This window comes from Musca autumnalis, unplaced genomic scaffold (assembly GCF_047663935.1).
Source record: "Musca autumnalis isolate F117 unplaced genomic scaffold, ASM4766393v1 scaffold_4, whole genome shotgun sequence".
Taxonomy (NCBI): domain Eukaryota; kingdom Metazoa; phylum Arthropoda; class Insecta; order Diptera; family Muscidae; genus Musca; species Musca autumnalis.
The window spans coordinates 153,595,691-153,614,733 of NW_027411977.1; the positions used below are offsets into that span (position 1 = coordinate 153,595,691).

At 35.1% G+C, this 19,043-nt stretch overlaps 1 protein-coding gene across 2 annotated transcripts in view; it reads right to left on the reverse strand.

Annotated features, from left to right (window-relative positions):
• Awh (LIM/homeobox protein arrowhead) overlaps nucleotides 1-6,701 on the reverse strand; it is a 47,632-nt gene extending 40,931 nt beyond the window's left edge. For both annotated transcript variants that reach the window (XM_073979860.1, XM_073979859.1), the window contains exon 1: nucleotides 6,095-6,701. In XM_073979860.1, coding sequence (XP_073835961.1) covers nucleotides 6,095-6,100 — 6 coding nt within the window. In that variant the 5' untranslated portion in view covers nucleotides 6,101-6,701. The remainder of the gene's footprint in view (nucleotides 1-6,094) is intronic.
• Between the last annotated feature and the right edge of the window lie 12,342 nt (nucleotides 6,702-19,043).

The window sequence follows — 19,043 nt, forward strand, 5'->3', positions numbered from 1 at the left end:
CAATATCAATGCACCAAAAGGAATCGATTAAGCGCACACACTCACTTCAAATCGATTTTGACTTGGAATCGAACAAAATACGATGGAGTACTCCAGCGTAGCTTCGATTGTAAAGAAACGGCAAATTTTTTTCATTGTGGCAGGAATTCAATCATTGTAAGTTCGTCTTTCGCGTCTTTAAAATGACGAGTAGACAGGCATGAATGAATACGAAACTCAAACCTACATACACTTGTATTATATTCGGTGGATCGAAGTTGCAGATATGTAAAATAAAACATACATACTTCATTGTTGTTGAGAAATTTCTTGCTGTATCATCACTGCCCAAGCGAATTGAATTTACACGAATCGATAAAAACGCCGACAACGTCAACAGCTTTTGATGAAATAAGGAAGAGTTGCTCTGTTGGTGTTGAATATTTTCGACAGAATCACTTCGCCATCTCAAATTGGTACACAGGCGAACGCACAGTCCGTCAGTTATCATTATTGTATCGATTTAACAGATTGCCAGCTGAAAAAAATCTTCACCACCTACAAGCAGCATGAAAAAGCGCGGAGATGCCATAAAGCAATGTGTACATTCCCGCAGAGAACAACAACTTATTTTCTCGAATAGGCCCCATGCATTTGAAGTTACTTACAAATATCCAGCTGGGCATTTCAAAGCGTTGATCTCCAAGACCCGCCTGTCAATAAAGGCACTGAAACTTTTTGAGCTTTTTGCCACTATCCCCCAAACGGTATTGTTGTGTTTTATTAATTTTTGTGAACAATCCATTGGAATGTCCAAATGAAACTATCATCGATGAATTTTCTTCGCTGTTCCTGAGTTATTATTGCGTACGTCAATGTTTTTGTTTTGTGGTGGGTGAAGAAGATGCATCTGAATGCCTGCCTGAAGAGACCACAACATGACTCAGACAATGAATTCGTCAATTCAGGGCTAACCTATTGTTAATTCTTATAATCTGTAGTAATCTGAAAATATCTGTTATCTTTTTGTTAACACTTAAAATAAATATCCTTAGAAAGAGAGGTCCATGAAAATTAGTAGCCAATGAAAATCGAATATTAAAATACCAAAATAAGAATTACAAATACTGCTGTATTATGTAAGAAATTTAGAATTTAACACTGAATAATAGGAAATCACACACATACATACAAAATTCGTGCAACCTTTTTTTTGAATTTTTTGAAAAATTTGATTATTTTTAAGTCTGGAGTATTACCACAAAGGCTTAACTTAACTTTTTGACAAATTTATAAAGGGAAAATTTGTTGAAATTGCAGGTTCTGTAACAGAACAGTATATGAATGTACATATATTTAATGTTTAATATGATGTGTATCTGGTTACTTGCAAGTTCTTGCTAGCAGTAATTTCTAAATACCACGCTAGTACCATGCGGGGAATTTTTTAGTTGGATTCCGTAAAAAAATTTCCCGCGTCGAAAGCGATTCCTAAGGCCTTTGCATAATTTTTTCTTTATGAACATTTTGACGTGCTGGAAGCTTGCAACTATTTTGTTCTGATGTTTTCTGGGAAAGGCAAGAAGTATCTATAATGATATTGGTTTTTGATGTTAATGCTTTGAACAAAAATTTATATGTACACATATGAATGTCTTTTTTAAGTTTAAATATCGCGAATTGGTGAAAATTATTTATTAGTCCTATGTATCATACTTCGATATTGAAGGTTATTACCAATTTCAATTAAAAATGCTATTTGAGAAAAACCATTCTCTCTTCTTAACTATAAATTCAAAAAAGTTTCGTATGAAAGTTTAAAAGTGTATGATAAGAGTAATGAAAAAACCAGTTATAAAGCGTTAATTTCGGCCGGGCCGAACTTTTTATACCCTCCACCGTGAAATACTCTGAGATAATATGGAATTATTAGTTTTCTTTCTGTTGCGAAAGTACCTATGCACATAATTTTAGCTGGAGAAGTCACTTGACCACTAGAAACCCTAAATGCCAAATTATTGCAAATAAGGCCAAAATATGTAGCTAGCTTCAAAATACCGGAAATCGGGCTGTACCGTCATATGGGGGCTACAACAAAACGTGGACCTTTGCCCATAATTTCTGGTGGAGAAATTTTGGTCATTGGAAGCTAATTCGGTCTGAAAATGTAGCCAAAAGCGTCAAAATAGCTGAAATCGGGGGTACCGCTATATGGGGGCTGTACCAAAGCGTGGACCTGTGACCATAACTTTCGGTGGATAAGTTTCTTGCTTACTGGGAACACTAAATGCCAAACTATAGCTAATTCAGCCAGAATATGTAGCTAAAGACGTCAAAATATCGGAAATCGGGCGGTACCGCTATATGGGGACCTTTGTCCATAATTTTTGGTGGAGAAGTTTTTTGCTCACTGGGAACCCTTAATTTAAAATTATACCTAATTCTGTCTGAAAATGTGGCTAAAAACGTCAAAACGTCAGACCAAAAACATTTGTGTACAAAATTTCAGCCGTGTAGCTTAACTCATTCGGAAAATAGCGTGATTAATTCGACTTAGAATTTTAAGCTGATCAAGAATATACAAGGTGGCGCAAAAGTAATCTTCCTATCAGAAAATGCTATAATTTTTGCGATTGGCCCCTAATGTCAGTTCTGTTTTGACATTAGTGTAGTAAACAAATGCGAAATACACGTTAATAAGCAATGTTACGCTACACTGCTCCAGAACGCGGAATATTGGCGACTATTTATTTGACAAATAATCGGTCGGTGACTTTGACACAACGTGAATTTCGTCGCAGACGTTTAGCCGCTCGCTTCGAAGACGAGATGCTGCCAGGCATGGCAGACCCCGGAGTATCCGTTCTGCAGAGAATATTGCTGCTGTAGCCGAGGATGTCACGGAAGCGCCTTGGACATAGACCAGACATACAACGCAAATGGGTATCAGTTGACGGTCTTTAGGGCGAATTTTGGTACAATATTTGAAGATGTTTCCGTACAAAGTCCAGAAGATGCATCAGCTGTTAAACGCTGACCGCCAATCGCGTCTAACATACGATCATTCCATCCTTAATCACCACCAAGAGGAAGATGATTTTTCATCAAAAATAATCATGAGTGATGAGGCGCTCCAGACTTCTTTTTGTGGGGCTTTTTGAAGTCGCGGGTTTATGTCAACAAGCCTCAGACTCTTTCAGCTCTTAAAGACAATATCCGCCAAGAATGTTAGGACCTATCGCCGCAAGTTTTGGCCAAAGTGATGTAAAATGCCATAAAAAGGGCTCAAATGACTATAAACTGTGGCGGCGGCCATTTATCTGATATCATGTTCTCGACTTGATGTAAAAAAAATTAATAGACCAAATAAAAATAATCCACAAGAAGAATCAAACTTTTTCATTTTTCTTTTAAATTACAGCCAAAAAACATCGGAAGATTACTTTTGCGCCACCTTGTACATATAAACTTTATAGGGTCGCAAATGATAATTTCGATGAGTTACAAACGGAATGACAAACTTGATATACCCTACATATTATGGTGGAGGGTATAATAAACAAATAAGTGCAATGGAAAACTTGAATGCAATCGGTGCGGGAACTTTTTTAATGGTAGAGGGAAAGTGATAACGCATTTCATAATATTTTTCGTGTTCCGTGGTGATATTCTTAACATTTGCAAAAAAAGGCAAACAAATTATGACCCTAATGTATATACTGTAAGCAATAAATTGATGACACAAACCGAAATACTGTGAATTATATTAAATAGTTAAATACCAATAAACAAGCACTGTGGACCCTACATGTCGGCACTAGCCTAGTTATCTGAGACTACAGCCAGAATTTATTGTTGAATCGGTTAAAAAACATTAATTCATTGTTGTGGCTAAAAAAAAGAATTTAAGAAAAATTCATAGCAACGATCTGTGTTTGTTGTTGCGTTGAAGATGACAGACCTCTTCGTCCGTCCGGCCACCCAAAGATTTGGGACTTTGTTTAGCTTCTTTGTCGTTTGTGTTGGATGCATTTATGAACTGATAATTGCACAGTCAATTGCATTATTGCGCCGTCTTTCGTAGGAATTTCCTTTTCATGTTTTCATATAAAACGATTTTAAGGATGATGATGCTGCTAGTGAACACAACTTTAGTACTAATACGTTCATTTTCTACACGATAGAGAGATGGTTGACAGATGTGCGCAAAATTATGGAACGTGAATGAAACATTTAAGGTAGCTACTAGCTTCGTGGGCAAAAGAATTTTCTGAACGGAATTGAATTGTTGTTTTAACAGCAATGGCTCTTAAATTGTAACATCCAAGACCATACCCTTTTTGACTATGAGAAAGCATTAGATATATACCGATCTTCTAGCCATTTATATATGCGATATGCCTGATGAGCTGAATAACCACCAGCGAAACGTTCGTAGCACATTGGTTGGGTGTGTGGGACTTCGCTAGAATTCACTTTTTTTTTCTTAGGTCATGTTAGCTCAATTATTTCAATTAATTAGATAATTTTGGAATTCCTCCAACAGGAAAATCTTCAACATCATGGCGGACCATAGATTTAAGTCGGATTGACGTTTTGGTGATGAGGATTGTCCTCAACTTCTTAAAAAGGTGCAAAGCTGTTTATAGTAGGATGGTGCAAGAATAACTGTAGTACAATGAGGAACCCCCACCATTCTAAGCAGAAGTGAAGGGCCCCTGCAGTTTTAATAAAGCTGCAAGACAAAGATGACTGTTTAATGTACCACTATCGAGGGTACCTTCGCACTGTGGCTAAGCTTGTATGGGGAAAAATATGTATTTCTTCTATACAACATATGTTCCCATAAAGAAAATGTTAAAGATACGGCTATAACAATTTTCCTATCAATTGATAAACAACGAATTTAAATTGTTAAATCTATTTGTTGGAAACACATCCTAGAATATCCTGAATGAATATTATATTCAAATAATTATATATGTAATAAGTAAACCTTTATGAAGAACAATGTAGAATGGTATTATAATTTGCTAACCTGTTCCACTTATGCCTCCAGGCAAAGATATAGAAATATAAAGATAAGAAAACTCAATTGCTAACAATTTTCAACAGATGGAGTTAAACTCTGTTATCACGATATCTTAACAACTTTTTTTAACGATTTTAACCGCATAGGTAACTGTTATGGAATACAATTACATATTAGGTCCAATATTTCCTTTTGATTGTTCTTCTTGTTGTATTTTATTATATTTAGTTTTGTTTTTTTCTTCTAACATTTCTCTATTGTACATCAACGCCCGTTCAAATTTTTTGTAATCTATTTGTATGTCAAATGCATTTCTTCTAGACTTTATAGGTAGTTTTATGTCTTTGATTTTGCCGTATTGAATATAAAATAATTGCATAATTAAAATAACAAAAATGTGTAATGCTATTTCTTTTCACACACTGTGGGCCACTGTACGTGAACGATAGACAATAGGAAACATCATTCATTCATGATTTTGGAATTGTTTTTAAAATTTACGAGTTCATTTGCACTCAATCTTGTTACAAGAACCTAAGATTAATTTCGCTTTATTTCCACAACACGTCGTTCAATTCGAATAAGTGCAATAGTAAACTAAGAAAGATCCCATGGAATGGGATTTAAATTAGATTTATGATTAATAAATCCATCAGATCCATAGGACATGCAATTTCTTAACATGAAACGACAAAAATCTGAAGAAACTACCTATATGCAAAGAAAAACGGCACAAAACTACTCGCAGATCCTATTTGCGAAATATTGCAAAAGCAGCCCAAGGGACATATGGACATGCTAAATAAACATAGTACAAAACAGCCTTTCAAGAGCTTTTGCATAATAGGAAATAAAGGCAACAATATACTGGTACTTTATTCAATTTTTGCCATATTATGAGCATATCACCATCAACAATAACAAAACTACAGCAAAAATTCATTTCTGGATCATAGCTTTAAATTGTCGAAAATACCACATACCTATATCTTATGTTTACAAACAAACTTCCATAAGAATCCAAAGTACCTAAATACCATTGCCGTCGGTGAGTCTCCGAAATTATGTTATAGAAAAACTCACCTTCATTTTAAGTGCCTCCACAATTTTGGCGGTTTTTAATCCACAGCAGAGAAGTGTTGTTAAATTCCAAATATGTGATGTACTGCCCTATTCCAATTCTGAGGCAGCAAAGTGGAACTTGTTCCAATGGCTAGAATAAATTTCTTTGCACAGCTTTAACGCACTTTCTTCATTTATCAATTATTGGAATCTTTTTTCTTCTACTTTTTTTAATCTTTTGTATTTTTTGTGATTTAATAGGATGTAATTATGGGTGTATATCTTAGTATGAACGTATATATGTTATTTTATTTATTGGTTCCCGAAAATATTTGCGTTTTCCGGTTTAATCACACACCACTTTGCACGACAATGGCGCTTCAATTTTAATTTTGTTTTTTTTTTTTTTTATTATATTATGTATTATTTTTTGTTTCTTAATTTAACACAAGATATGCGAACGCGGACACAAATAGATGGCCACGAAATTTATGAAATTTGTGTGGCTGGACTTTTCGTATAGAATAAAAGAGGCGGACAAACACGTCAACACTGAAAATCTTGATACATCATTCGCACAGTCCCTCCACACAAAACGTCGTTACAACGCAAGACCACTCGTTAGACTGATTAGAGTCAGAAGCTGAACACAAGGCCGGTAACATTCAGATGCGGCGGGTATGAGCATTCAAACGGATTCGCTGTGACCGAGTGATGAGATGTATAGAAGTGGTTGTTAGTTGGTGTATTCTCGAGAAACAACAACACTATGAAAACCAGTCTGATACCATGATCCAGACCAGCCAACCAACCAACCAACGAATGTCTAAAACATCCATGATCACAAACTCACGCAAGCATTCATTCACCACCAACACAGTAACAACAACCAGAAGAATTGGAAAAATAAACAAAACATCATCCACCCAAAAACATTTGTAGCATGAAGATATTGCAGTGCTCAGGGAGTCGAAGTTCTATGGGCCTTGGCCATGTAAGGGTGGTTATGGATTGGCAGAGACAACAAGTGAAGCACCGCCTATTGGGCGAAATCTGAATAGATTGTTTTGTTTTTAAATGGAGAGACCCATTTTGAGTGAATTCCTCTGATGTGTGGTACTCTTCTTTCGCTCCGAGTGCGCAGCTGCCAGTTTTGAGTGAAAACTTCTCTGAGTACAAGGCGAATACAACCCAATTGGATTTCGGTGTTGTATTTCTACATACACATGTAGATGTCTTGATCAGGTTTCAGAACACTTGCAGGGACTGAAAAGCCGCACTCAAAAGCCGTCAGTACTTGTGACAGACAGTTAGATGTGTCATGATCCAGAACGCGGGTAAGTATTTCGATATTACAAGAAAGTAGTGAAGTAAACTATACAAACTGCGAAACGAAGTTTATTCATACGTAGCTGGTCGTAGCTGGTACTTGACCATATCAAATGGATTGAGTAACGCCCCTCGCGAACGTCGCCATATCGTTGTCGTTCACACCGCTACACTTACACAATGTCGTCATTAGCTATCGCACACCCCACGACACCCCACCCCACGCTAGTACGCTAACATATTCCATGAAGGTAGTTTCTGCGATTTCGATGTTAGTCTGTTGTTGTCTCTTTTTGTTCTCTTAAAGAAACTGAAAGAAGCTTTTTCAAGTATTTGGAAATACTCAACCCCCAAACAATCACAGCGACTTTAAGAAGAATAAATATTTCTACATGCATAGTATGTAGGTATATTGCATAGAATGTTTTTGGACCCATACCGTAAAGCGTCCTTGCATGGTGTGTCATGGTGTGTGTATGACATGGGAGCACAACCATTCATTGAAAAACATCAGCAGAGCTTTAAAAGAACAACGAACCAAACAACCCGTCTTCTTATGTATTGAGGAGCTGCTCGCTGCTCTTCCTTTTAGCGTCATAGCTGTCAAACGTCAAGTACCATTAAAGGATTAAAAATACAAATTATGCATCAATGTTTGTTCAAGTTGCACTGAGATGACAGACCTCCACATCCGTCCGGCCACCCAACGATTTGAGACTTTATTTAGCTTCTTTGTCGTTTGTGTTGGATGCATTTGTGAGCTGATGATTGCACACTTAGTTGCATTATCGTGCCGTCTTTTGTAAGAATTTCCTTTTCATGTTTTCATATAAAACGATTTAAAGGACGATTATGCTGGTAGTGAGCACAAGTTTTGTACTAATACGTTCATCTTCTTCACGATAGAGAAATGTCTGACAGACGTGCGCAAAATTATAGAACGTCAATGAAACATTTCGGAAAGGAATTGAATTTTTGTTTTCTACATAGGTATAAAATGAAACAATATTCCCTAAAAATAATTTGAGTTTTAACAGCTATGGCTCTTAAATTGTAACTTCCAAGACCATACCGTTCTCTCCTTAGAGGAAGCATTATATATTTTAGGATCTGGGAGCACAGATAGGAATGAGGCCAATCGTCGACAGTAACGGAATTTTCAGACGATATCCCAACAGGAAAATCTACAACATCATGGCGCTGTTTACTAGACTGGTTTTAACTCAAAGGGGAAGATTTTTTAATGCGGCACCCTCCTAAAATGTTTAGGTTTGTTAAAAATTAAGATTGCCAAAGTTTGAGCTCAATCGGAATATGTTAACACGTGCCACTGGGGCCTCAAAGTTTCCATGGGCCCATTAAATAGCTAATATTAAAATCTGACCCGATTTTCAAAATTTTTGTAAGAATACTTGCTTAGCCACTACAAAGAACTGGTAAACTGTTTTCATCAATTGGACAATAAATGTGGTCTGTAGAGCGATTTCTTTAAAATTCGCCTCTGGTCCTATACAAATTTGTATGGGACCACAAACCCACTCTATAGACCACACTTATTGTCCAATTGATGAAAGCAGTTGACCAGTTCTTTGTAGTGGCTAAACAAGTGATCCTACAAAAAAATTTGAAAATCGGGTCAAATTTTAATATTAGCTATATAAAGGGCCCATGGAAACTTTGGAGATATTTTCTTAGTTCGGGCTATGGAACAAATATTCTGTAATGTGTCAGCTAAGTAAGTAAGTAAGGAAACTTTGAGGCTCCAGTGGCACGAGCTAACATATTCCGATTGAGCTCAAACTTTTGCAATCTTAATTTTTAACAAAACTAAACATTTTAGGAGGGTGCCGCATAAAAAAATCGACATCGATTTTTTAAAACCACTATACTGTTTACGAGATGAGGACTGTCCTCAACTTCTTGAAAAAGAGCCATACTGATGATAATAGGATGGCGCAACAATTACTGTAGTACAGTGAGGAACTCCCCATTATTCTCAGCAAAAAAGCTGTGAAACGGAGGAGCCCTTTACGAATATGGCCGTTGAAGAGGTTTTGGTCCATTATCTTAGAAAGTGTGGATTTTACCAGCTACATGACCTTAAACTGCACTTTGCGAAAAATTTTGAACTTTTGTGGTGTCGGTAACTGAAAGAATCGGATTTTGATATAGGACCCAAAATCGGCCAAATATGCATATTGTGGCTATATCAAAATCAAATTCGATTTTCACAAATGACAAATGTTTGTAGGATTCGTTTTTAGGCACAACAATGTACGGGTAAAGTTTTTTCATCGATTCGACCATAATTACACCACTGTGTAGAGAGGGTATTATAAGTTGGTTTTGACCAAAAAGTTTGTAAAGCATTGAAATAATGGTCGTAGACCCATACATATATATACCAAAAGGAATGTCTCGACAAGCTGAGTCGATCTGGCTATGTGTGTCCGTCCGTCTATCCATCTAAACCTTGTAATCACGCTACAGGTCGCAATTTTAATCCGATTGTCACCAAATTTTTGGTGCTGATGAAGGTACCGGAGTGGAAGAACCCTATTGATTTTGGTAATGGTCGGATAATATTCAGGGGTCGGAATGGGCAAAAAACTTATTTGGAGAAAAAGTCAACGTTATTGCAACACAGGTCGCAATTTTGATCGGATCGTCACGAAATTTTAGGGGTTAATTCGGGTCCTACAGAGAAAGAAGCCTATTGATTTTGGTGATGGTCGGATAATATTCAGGGGTCGGAATGGGCAAAAAACTTATTTGGGGAAAAAGTCAACGTTTTATTTCAAAGCGAATATCTCCGCTTCTAAAAGGGGTATATCAAAAGCAAAACCTGGTAATGAAAGTAGAAAATATCACCTTTGCAACGATGTTACGTAGGTTGTCAAAAAATCGCAAAAGCCGCAAATAGAACACAACTTTTCATTTTTGCGATTTTAGTAATAATGACGAATATCACAGCTTTGGTTCGGGACCTTCCAAAAGCAAAGTCTGACTATGAAAGCAGAAAATCCCATCGTTACAGTGATGTAAAGCAGGTTGGCGTAGGTGGCCATTTTTTAATTTTTTGTAATCACGCTACACGTCGCAATTTTGATTGGATCGTCACGAAATTTTGGGTGTTAATGGGGGTCCCACAGAGAAAAAACCTATTGATTTTGGTAATGGTCGGATATTATTAAGGGGTCGGAATGTGAAAAAAACTTATTTGGAAAAAAGTTGTAGAGGGAGGTCGTTTGCGTACAAAGAGAAAGGAAGTGGCCCAATTATGGAGCCCTGTGGAACTCCTTTCCCAACCGATAAAACTTTCGATTTTAAGTTCCCAGAATAAACTGATTGTGTTATATCGGACAAATAAGTTTTTATAAGTTTTGTAGCAGTGTATGAAAAAATTAACTGATTACGAAGTTTATAACAAAGATTATTATGATCTACGGTATCGAAGGCTTTGAAATGATCAAGGAGTACAAGTAAACATACCTCATTGTCATCTATGGCAGTCCTAATCGACTCCGAAACTTCTACCAAAGCGCTAATACAACTATGACCAGCATAAAAACCCGACTGAGCTGCAGTAAGCAATGATTCACGTCGTATGTTATCAGACATCTGTTTATGAATTAATTTCTCGAAAACTTTAGAGAGGTATGATAAAATTGCTACTGGGCGATAATCTAAGTTCGTTTTCGGTAAAGGAATTATTTTTGCGTATTTCCATAGTTTGGGGTACAGGCTTGAAGTCAAAATTGTATTGAAAATATATGTAAAGAAAGGTAACAACCGTGGTAGAAGTATGCGGATAAACCTGGAATCAAATTCATCAGTACCAATGGCATTTGATTTTATCTGTTTAAAAGCATTTATAACTTCTACATTGGTGATGCATCGAAATTCAAATTTTCCTTCACTAGATACATACGTCATTGAAATCTTCTTGAGATGTACTGTAGAACGAAGGATCGATCAACTTGCACTGATGGAATATTTGTAAATGTTTCGTTAAGTTCATGTACATCAACATTACAGGATCTTGAAGAATTTGATCTACCCACACCAATGTCTCGGATAACACTGTGCAACATTTTTAAGGTGTTCTTGTGCAAACAATTCGAACTGAGGATTTTTTGAAAGTACAGACCCAAACGACGAGAAACCCTAGTTGGTTTTTGTTGTGTCAGATCCAGCTCGAATTTTATGGCCCCATCTAAACATGGTTAAATATTGAGTTTTTAAAGAAATTCGGGGCTATATCTCTGAAACCAATGCAAATCTTCTTCTGACAACAGAAACAAATTTGTAGGTAAGGACAAGAATAAAATATTTGGAGAAATAACGAACTCGAAAAACTACATTTATTGCCTCATATTTCAAAATATATGCAAAAAATCCACAATTTTTATACATTTCGCACCGTATCTCCAAAACCGTTAATTTTTTCTTAATATTTTCTTTTGGAAAAATATTCCCTGGAATGTGATACACAACTCTTCAAAACATGTCATTATTGTAAAATGTCTCTATCCCGTTGTTTTCAGTACATTTTTCAACGACGATTTAATAAAAATGTCAATAAAGTATTGAAATCCGAAATGCGAGAATAAACTGTTGGTGTGAACTGTGTTTGAAATACGTGTTGTAGAAGATATGATGCAAAATACCGCTGAAACAACATGAAGTAAGCATTTTAGAGTTTCAGAATGTTCTAAAGAATTGTTGAGAACTTTATTTGGAAGATTTTTGCAAAAGGTCACTCCCTATAGTTTAGCCGATACTGACCAGAATTTCAGCAATTATGTACAATTTTCTATATTTTATAGATTTTAATGCCCTAGATGGAGTTTTTCTTATGTGGTTTTTTCAAAAGATAAGTTCTACTAGTTTAGGGCTACAATATTGCTAAAGACAGCAAACCCAAATTCCTATTCGTTTCTGAGATAAAGGCCTGATAAATGCAAAAAAGTGTGGATTTAGCCCGGTTTAGATGAGGCCATAAAATCCGAACTGGATCTGACAGGACAAAACCCTACTAGGGTTTTTGTAGTCTAAATATATACTTTCAAAAAATTCATACTAGAAGTTGTTTGCATTTTCAGTGTTGCATAGTGTAACTTTCCATCTGCTTTTAGCATCTAGAGCGGAGCTAAACCTTGAAAAATAATATTCAGTTTTGGCTGACCTAAATTGACTTTTTACTGAGATTCGTGCCAAGCGATAAGCTTCGTGGAGCTCCGGCGTTTTATAACGTTTCCATCTAAAATAAGCGCTGTCTCTATTTGCTATAGATGATTTTATAGAGGGGCTAAACCATGGTTTTATATTCGAGCGGGTTCTTATGTTTTTAATGGGAACTGTCGCATTGTACAAATAAAGTATATTGTTTTGAAGAAATTCAAGCTGTTCGTCTACCGAGATACATCCATGCATATTATTCCAATTAGTTTTAAAAAATTTTACCTCCAAATCATTAACATCAAGGTATCTAAATTCCCGAAAAGTGCTTGGTTGCTTATCTTCTGTAAAATTAAAGTCGTAAGCAAGGAATATTAAATCATGTTTAGAAAAGCATGACGCAGAACACTGGTCGTAGAGAAGAACGTGTAAAGGATCGTTGACGAAAAATATATCAAGGAGTGTGCTAGTATTCAATGAAAAGTGAGTTGGAATTTGAATGTTGTTTGGAGACAAACCCAGGGATGACATCATATTTGTCAGAGAATTATCAATAAGGACATTGGAATTAAAATCTCCAGCAATTACGTAATTGTAATTCTCTCTAGGATATCTTGCAGGGACGGTAAATGCATCCAATCAACATTTTCTCATTTTCAGCCTAAAGTTCAATAAAGATATGTTCAGTGTCATCGCCCACGGCTGATCTGATACGAAACCTAGCTTTAATACTACTTTTAACGTAAATAGCAACTCCGCCTCCTCGACTTTCTCTATCTGATCTGTAATCAGAGTATCCACGTAAATTAATTAAATCATCTGGGATCGAGGACCGAAGCCACGTCTCCGAAAGACATACATATAATATCAATACCTGAATTTTCGTAAATATATCTAAATTCGTCGATTTTGTTCATGATACTTTGTGAGTTGATATGACATATTTTTATACCTTTTCTTTGTTTGGCTAATATTCTTAGTAAGGTCTTGGTTACATCCACGGAACCTCTATCTACGTTATCGAATTGCATCAGAATGTGGTTTAGAGCAGATTTAAATGAAGGCATTAGCAGCAATTGTAGATACAATTTTTGTATTCCGATGAAATAGGAATAATAGTTGGTCAAGAAATGTACAAAATAAAATAAAAATATTAATATTGATAAAATTGATAGAAACAATGTAAAAACAATTATATATCAATATGATTAGAGAATTATGAAGCTTGATTTTGTTGTTGTGCTAGATACCCTGCCGAACGCCCGGCAATCATCAATGATCTTAGCATGATATATGCAAATGGGTTCGTTGCTGTCGTGCCGTTTAACATATACAAGCCCGCGAAAAGTATATGCCGCTCGTACGATACCCTTCCTCTGGAGGTTAATGGCATCTTGTAGAAATTGAAAATTTGTATTCGAGATATGTATTTCTATACAACATATCGCACATTTACTCAAAGAATGTCACATTTAGTTTCGTGAATTAAATCGAAATGCCCACAAAAAATACAATATAAATGTAAACAGTCAAATTCTCCAAAGGTTCCTCGAACCTTTTTGAGGGAGAAAAACGAATATGTTGTCCAATATAAACCTTCTTGGAACTTGAGTTTTGGTGAAATCGAATCGAAGTCATTAGACATTTTAGTTGGGCCGACACGGTTTTTAGAGATTTTGGTCCATTATCTTAGGAAGTGTGGATTTCACCAGCGACATGATTTTAAACTGCACTTTGCGAAAAATTTTGAACTTTTGTGGTGTCAGTACCTGAAGGAATCGGATTTTGATATAGGGAAATACCCAAAATCGGCCAAATATGCATATTGTGTCTATATCAAAATCAAATTCGATTTTCACAAATGTTTGTAGGATTTGTTTTTTAGACACAACAATGTACGGGTAAAGTGTTTTCATCGATTGGACCATAATTGCGGTCTTCAGAGAATTTTCGTGAAAATTTACCTCTGGCCCAATGCAAATTACTATGGAAACAAAAACCGGTTTTTGGCTCGCCCTAAAAGAGGCATTTTGTTTTGAAATGTATACCCTGCATTTTTACATTGTATCAAACATCCTTCAATGCGAAATTGTATTACGATGGGTTAAAGTTGTCAGGTACCCCCTGACCGATCTTTATTTCCACAGTAGTTTTGTGAATTTTCACGAAATCGCTCTACAGGCCGCATTTATTGTCCAATCGATTCACTGCTGTGCTAAAAAACTAATACTAAAAAATCATACAGTTTGCAGCAGTCCGGTCATACATATGGATATATTCATTGGGGTTACGAAATGGTTTGGTCGAACAAAATTTTTTAAGCTACTGTAACTAGTTATTATATTTTTTTTCTCATAAAAATGTTTGTATGTTTGAAGATTTCAAATTAAAACTTATATTTTCTTAAGTTTCTGAACAGAAAATGTACATCATTAACAAGTTTTGTAAGAAAATATTTTAAAAATTTTTGTTTGTAAGCTGTTTTTGAGAGAAACTTCCAATAAAATCTGAATTACTTCTTCATGTCATATCATACCACTATCAAAAGCTAATTCCTTAATGAATATACCCCATGTCTATTATTTATTCGAACTATATAGAGCTCTCGAGGCTTAAAACTCATCCGGTTATAACAAAAATAACGTGTTCAGTATTATGGGAATGGAAATATATAAAAAAAATCTATTGAATAAAATGTATGAAGGGTCGGTCCTTCGTGGACTACATATTGAGAGCCAATTAGAAATTTGTTTTACTGCCATCGCCAAAATTTTGTTATTCTGTTTTAGACAAATTTGCTGCTAAACAGTATGAGAAAATAATGAAGACAAATGAATTTTTGTGCGTTACTTGATTTTTACTTATCATTACCGAAGTATAATTGTAACCTCAGACTTTAGATTACGAGAATATATACACTAGGATTGTATAGATTTCATCAAAATAATGATTTAAGACTTCACATATGTTTGGACGATATTCGTTTCAGCCAAGATGGAAGTACTTACCACCGTCCGTCCGTCTGTATCTCTGTTTGTCTGGCAGGTTGGAACTCATGATAACTCTCGGTCCAAGTTATGGATCTCGTAATGTTTTGTCCAACTTAAATTTAAGTCATATCGGTACCTCCGCCATAAAAGTTAAAAAATGTTCACTAAAATGGTCGAAGGGACTAACCGATTCGGTCTAAAATCGAACCTAATATGGTTCGCAAGATTACTTCCAAAAGTACATCAAGGTCCAAGAGAATATGTTTGGACAACATCATCAGGTCTCTTATACAAGTCTAACATAACTGCAGTTTAAAGGCTGTTCGATGATTCTTTGGACATTTTGTAGTCTTGTTTACAGCGATATCCTACTTTTCGTGGACAAGTTTATGCTTCCTGACAAAGCTCTAAATTCTACGGCGGCCAACTAAAAAGCTTATGGGCGCGGTAACTATCGAGAGGAGTGTCTCTCAAATAATTATTAGTGAATAATTATGTGGGGTTCAATAACACTGTGCAACATTTTTAAGGTGATCTTGTGCAAACAATTCGAACTGTGGATTTTTTGAAAATACAAACCCAAACGACAAGAAGCCCTTGTTGGGTTTTGTTGTGTCAGATCCAGCTCTAATTTTATGGCCCCATCTAAACATGGTTAAATATTGAGTTTTTAAAGAAATTCGGGGCTATACCTCTGAAACCAATGCGAATCATCTTCTGATCTCTGAAGCAAATTTGTAGATAAGGACAAGAATAAAATATTTGGAGAAATAATGAACTCGAAAAATTACATTTATTGCCTCAAATTTCAAAATATATGCAAAAATTCCACAATTTTTATACATTTCGCACCGTATCTCCAAAACCGTTAATTTCTTCTGAATATTTTGTTTTGGAAACATATTCCCTGGGATGTAATACACAACTCTTCGGAACATGTCATTGTTGTAAAATACCTCTATGTCGTTGTTTTCAGTACATTTTTCAACGACGATTTAATAAAAATGTCAATAATGTAGTGAAATACGAAATGCGAGAATAAACTGTTGGTGTGAACTGTGTTTGAAATACGTGTTGTAAAATATATAATGCAAAATACCGCTGAAACAACATGAAGTAAGCATTTTAGAGTTTTGGGATGTTCTAAAAAATTGTTGAGAACTTTATTTGGAAGATTTTTGCAAAAGGTTTCCTGGTTCAACTCCCAATAGTTTAGCCGATACTGACAAGAATTTCAGCAATTATGTAAAATTTTCTATATTTTATAGATTTTGATGCCCTAGATGGAGTTTTTCTGATATGGTTTTTGCAAAAGATAAGTTCTACTAGTTTAGGGCTACAATATTGCTAAAGACAGCAAGGCCAAACTCCTATTCGTTTCTGAGATAAAGGCCTGATAAATGCAAAAAATATAGATTTAGCCCGGTTTAGATGAGGCCATAAAATCTGAACTGGATCTGACAGGCAAAACCCTACTAGGGTTTTTGTAGTCTAAATATGTACTTTCAAAAAATTTATACTAGATGTTGTTTGCATTTTCAGTGTTGCATAGTGTAAGGATCGATTATATAGAACTAAGCCCATCAAAGTGTTTGTCATCGAGTCCAAAAACTTCTAACCGTACAATTAAGAAAACAAATTATAACGCTTCTTTTGTAACATAATATTAAAAGTAAAAATAATCCTGGTATCAGAATCTATCTCTTTCGGTAAATAACACTGTGCAACATTTTTAAGATAATCTTGTGCAAATAATTTGAAGTGAGGATTTTTTGAAAGTACAGACCCAAATACAAAAGCCCTAGTTCCGTTTTGTTGAGTCAGATACAGCTTGGATTTTATGGCCCAATCTAAACATTGTTAAATATCGACTTTTTAAACAACTCGGGGCTATATCTCTGAAACCAATGCAAATCTTCTTCTGACCTTTGCAGCAAATTTGTAGATAAGGGCCAAAATAAAATATTTGGAGAAATGAAAAAAAATACATTTTATAATATATCTAAAAATTCCATAATTTGTATACATTTCGCACCATATCTCCAAAACTGTTAAAGTTTTCTTAATGTTTTCATTTCAAAACATATCAACGACAGCCGATATTAGGCTAAGATCATCGAAATAGTGAAAATCTTGCTATAGCAAAGACAACGGCAATTCTTTGTTGTTGTAAAATTCTGCGATAAACCATAACGTGGACCTGTATGATTAAAAACTTCAATATACTTCAATAAATTTTACATGGCGACATTACCGATCATGGCCCGATATTGTCTATTTTCAATTCTAAATATCCCACTCTGTAAATATTTAAAATTGTATCCTTAGTCCCAATTTACATTAAACGATTTTTCTTGCGGCAATTTTTCTCGTTCTCTTTTAAACTTGCCTCTTGCGTTTATACAGGCTATTCTGTTTCTGCAAGTTTTGTTTTCATATCAATGAAAATAATGTCAAAAACGAAAAATATAAAAGGAATTGCCTGAAAATTGCTGGTACGAGCAATTTTTTCCACTTCCATACCCCTTACGTGTCTCTCCTACAAACTGAGACTTGCCGCAAGTAAACTCGCCTAATGTAAATTGGGACTAAATGTTATGAATTCTTTCTATTGAATTTATATACTTTGTACCATTATTTCATATAAAATATGGAATAGATTATAGAATAGAATATGTGCCAAAATTCCCAGTCCATCGGACAAAAATTTACCGAGATATGAGCTATCGAAGGGAAACATTTATTGTGTTTTGTATGTAGCATAGAAACTAAAAACGTCTTTTCCTCGAAGTGGCACTTTATATGTTTTTGTGGGACTATTGTACACATAAATCATGTGCTTAACAGAGAGAGTCTTAAAAAAACTGCTGACGGAGTCAGAAAAAATATCAATTTTGTACGGTGTTTTGTTTTTGTTAAAATCGAAATTTTGATTTTAAATGTTCAAAATTTTTAAAAATTGTTTTTTTTAATACCTTTTTGATAATGGACAAGATTATTAGGTACGTAATGATCCCACAAAAATATATGCTGATCGGTTTATTCTTTTTCAAACTACCGTGGGTACCGCAAACTGCTTTAGTAAAAACAGTGCTTTATAAGCGGGCATTTATTTGAATGTAAAATTTTCAAAAAAAAAAAAAAAAAAAAAAATAGAAGGTAACTTAAGGTTTAATAGATTTTTTATAAAAAACTAGCGGACCCGGCGAACTTCGTCTCGCTATTAAGGAATAAAATTTCATACAAAAACTCAATTTTCGATTTTTCCAATTTTCCGACTTTTCCAGAGAGATTTTCCAAAATTTTCTTCCGCAAAGACCTTCTCCTCGAAAATACGAATAACTGACACAAAATTGTACAGAAATCGGCCTAGCCGTTCTCATTTTATGAATTACTATACATTTTTTACACCATTTTTATATATATATAGATTCATGAAAATGGCTTTTCTCATGCTTATAAGTGGTCAT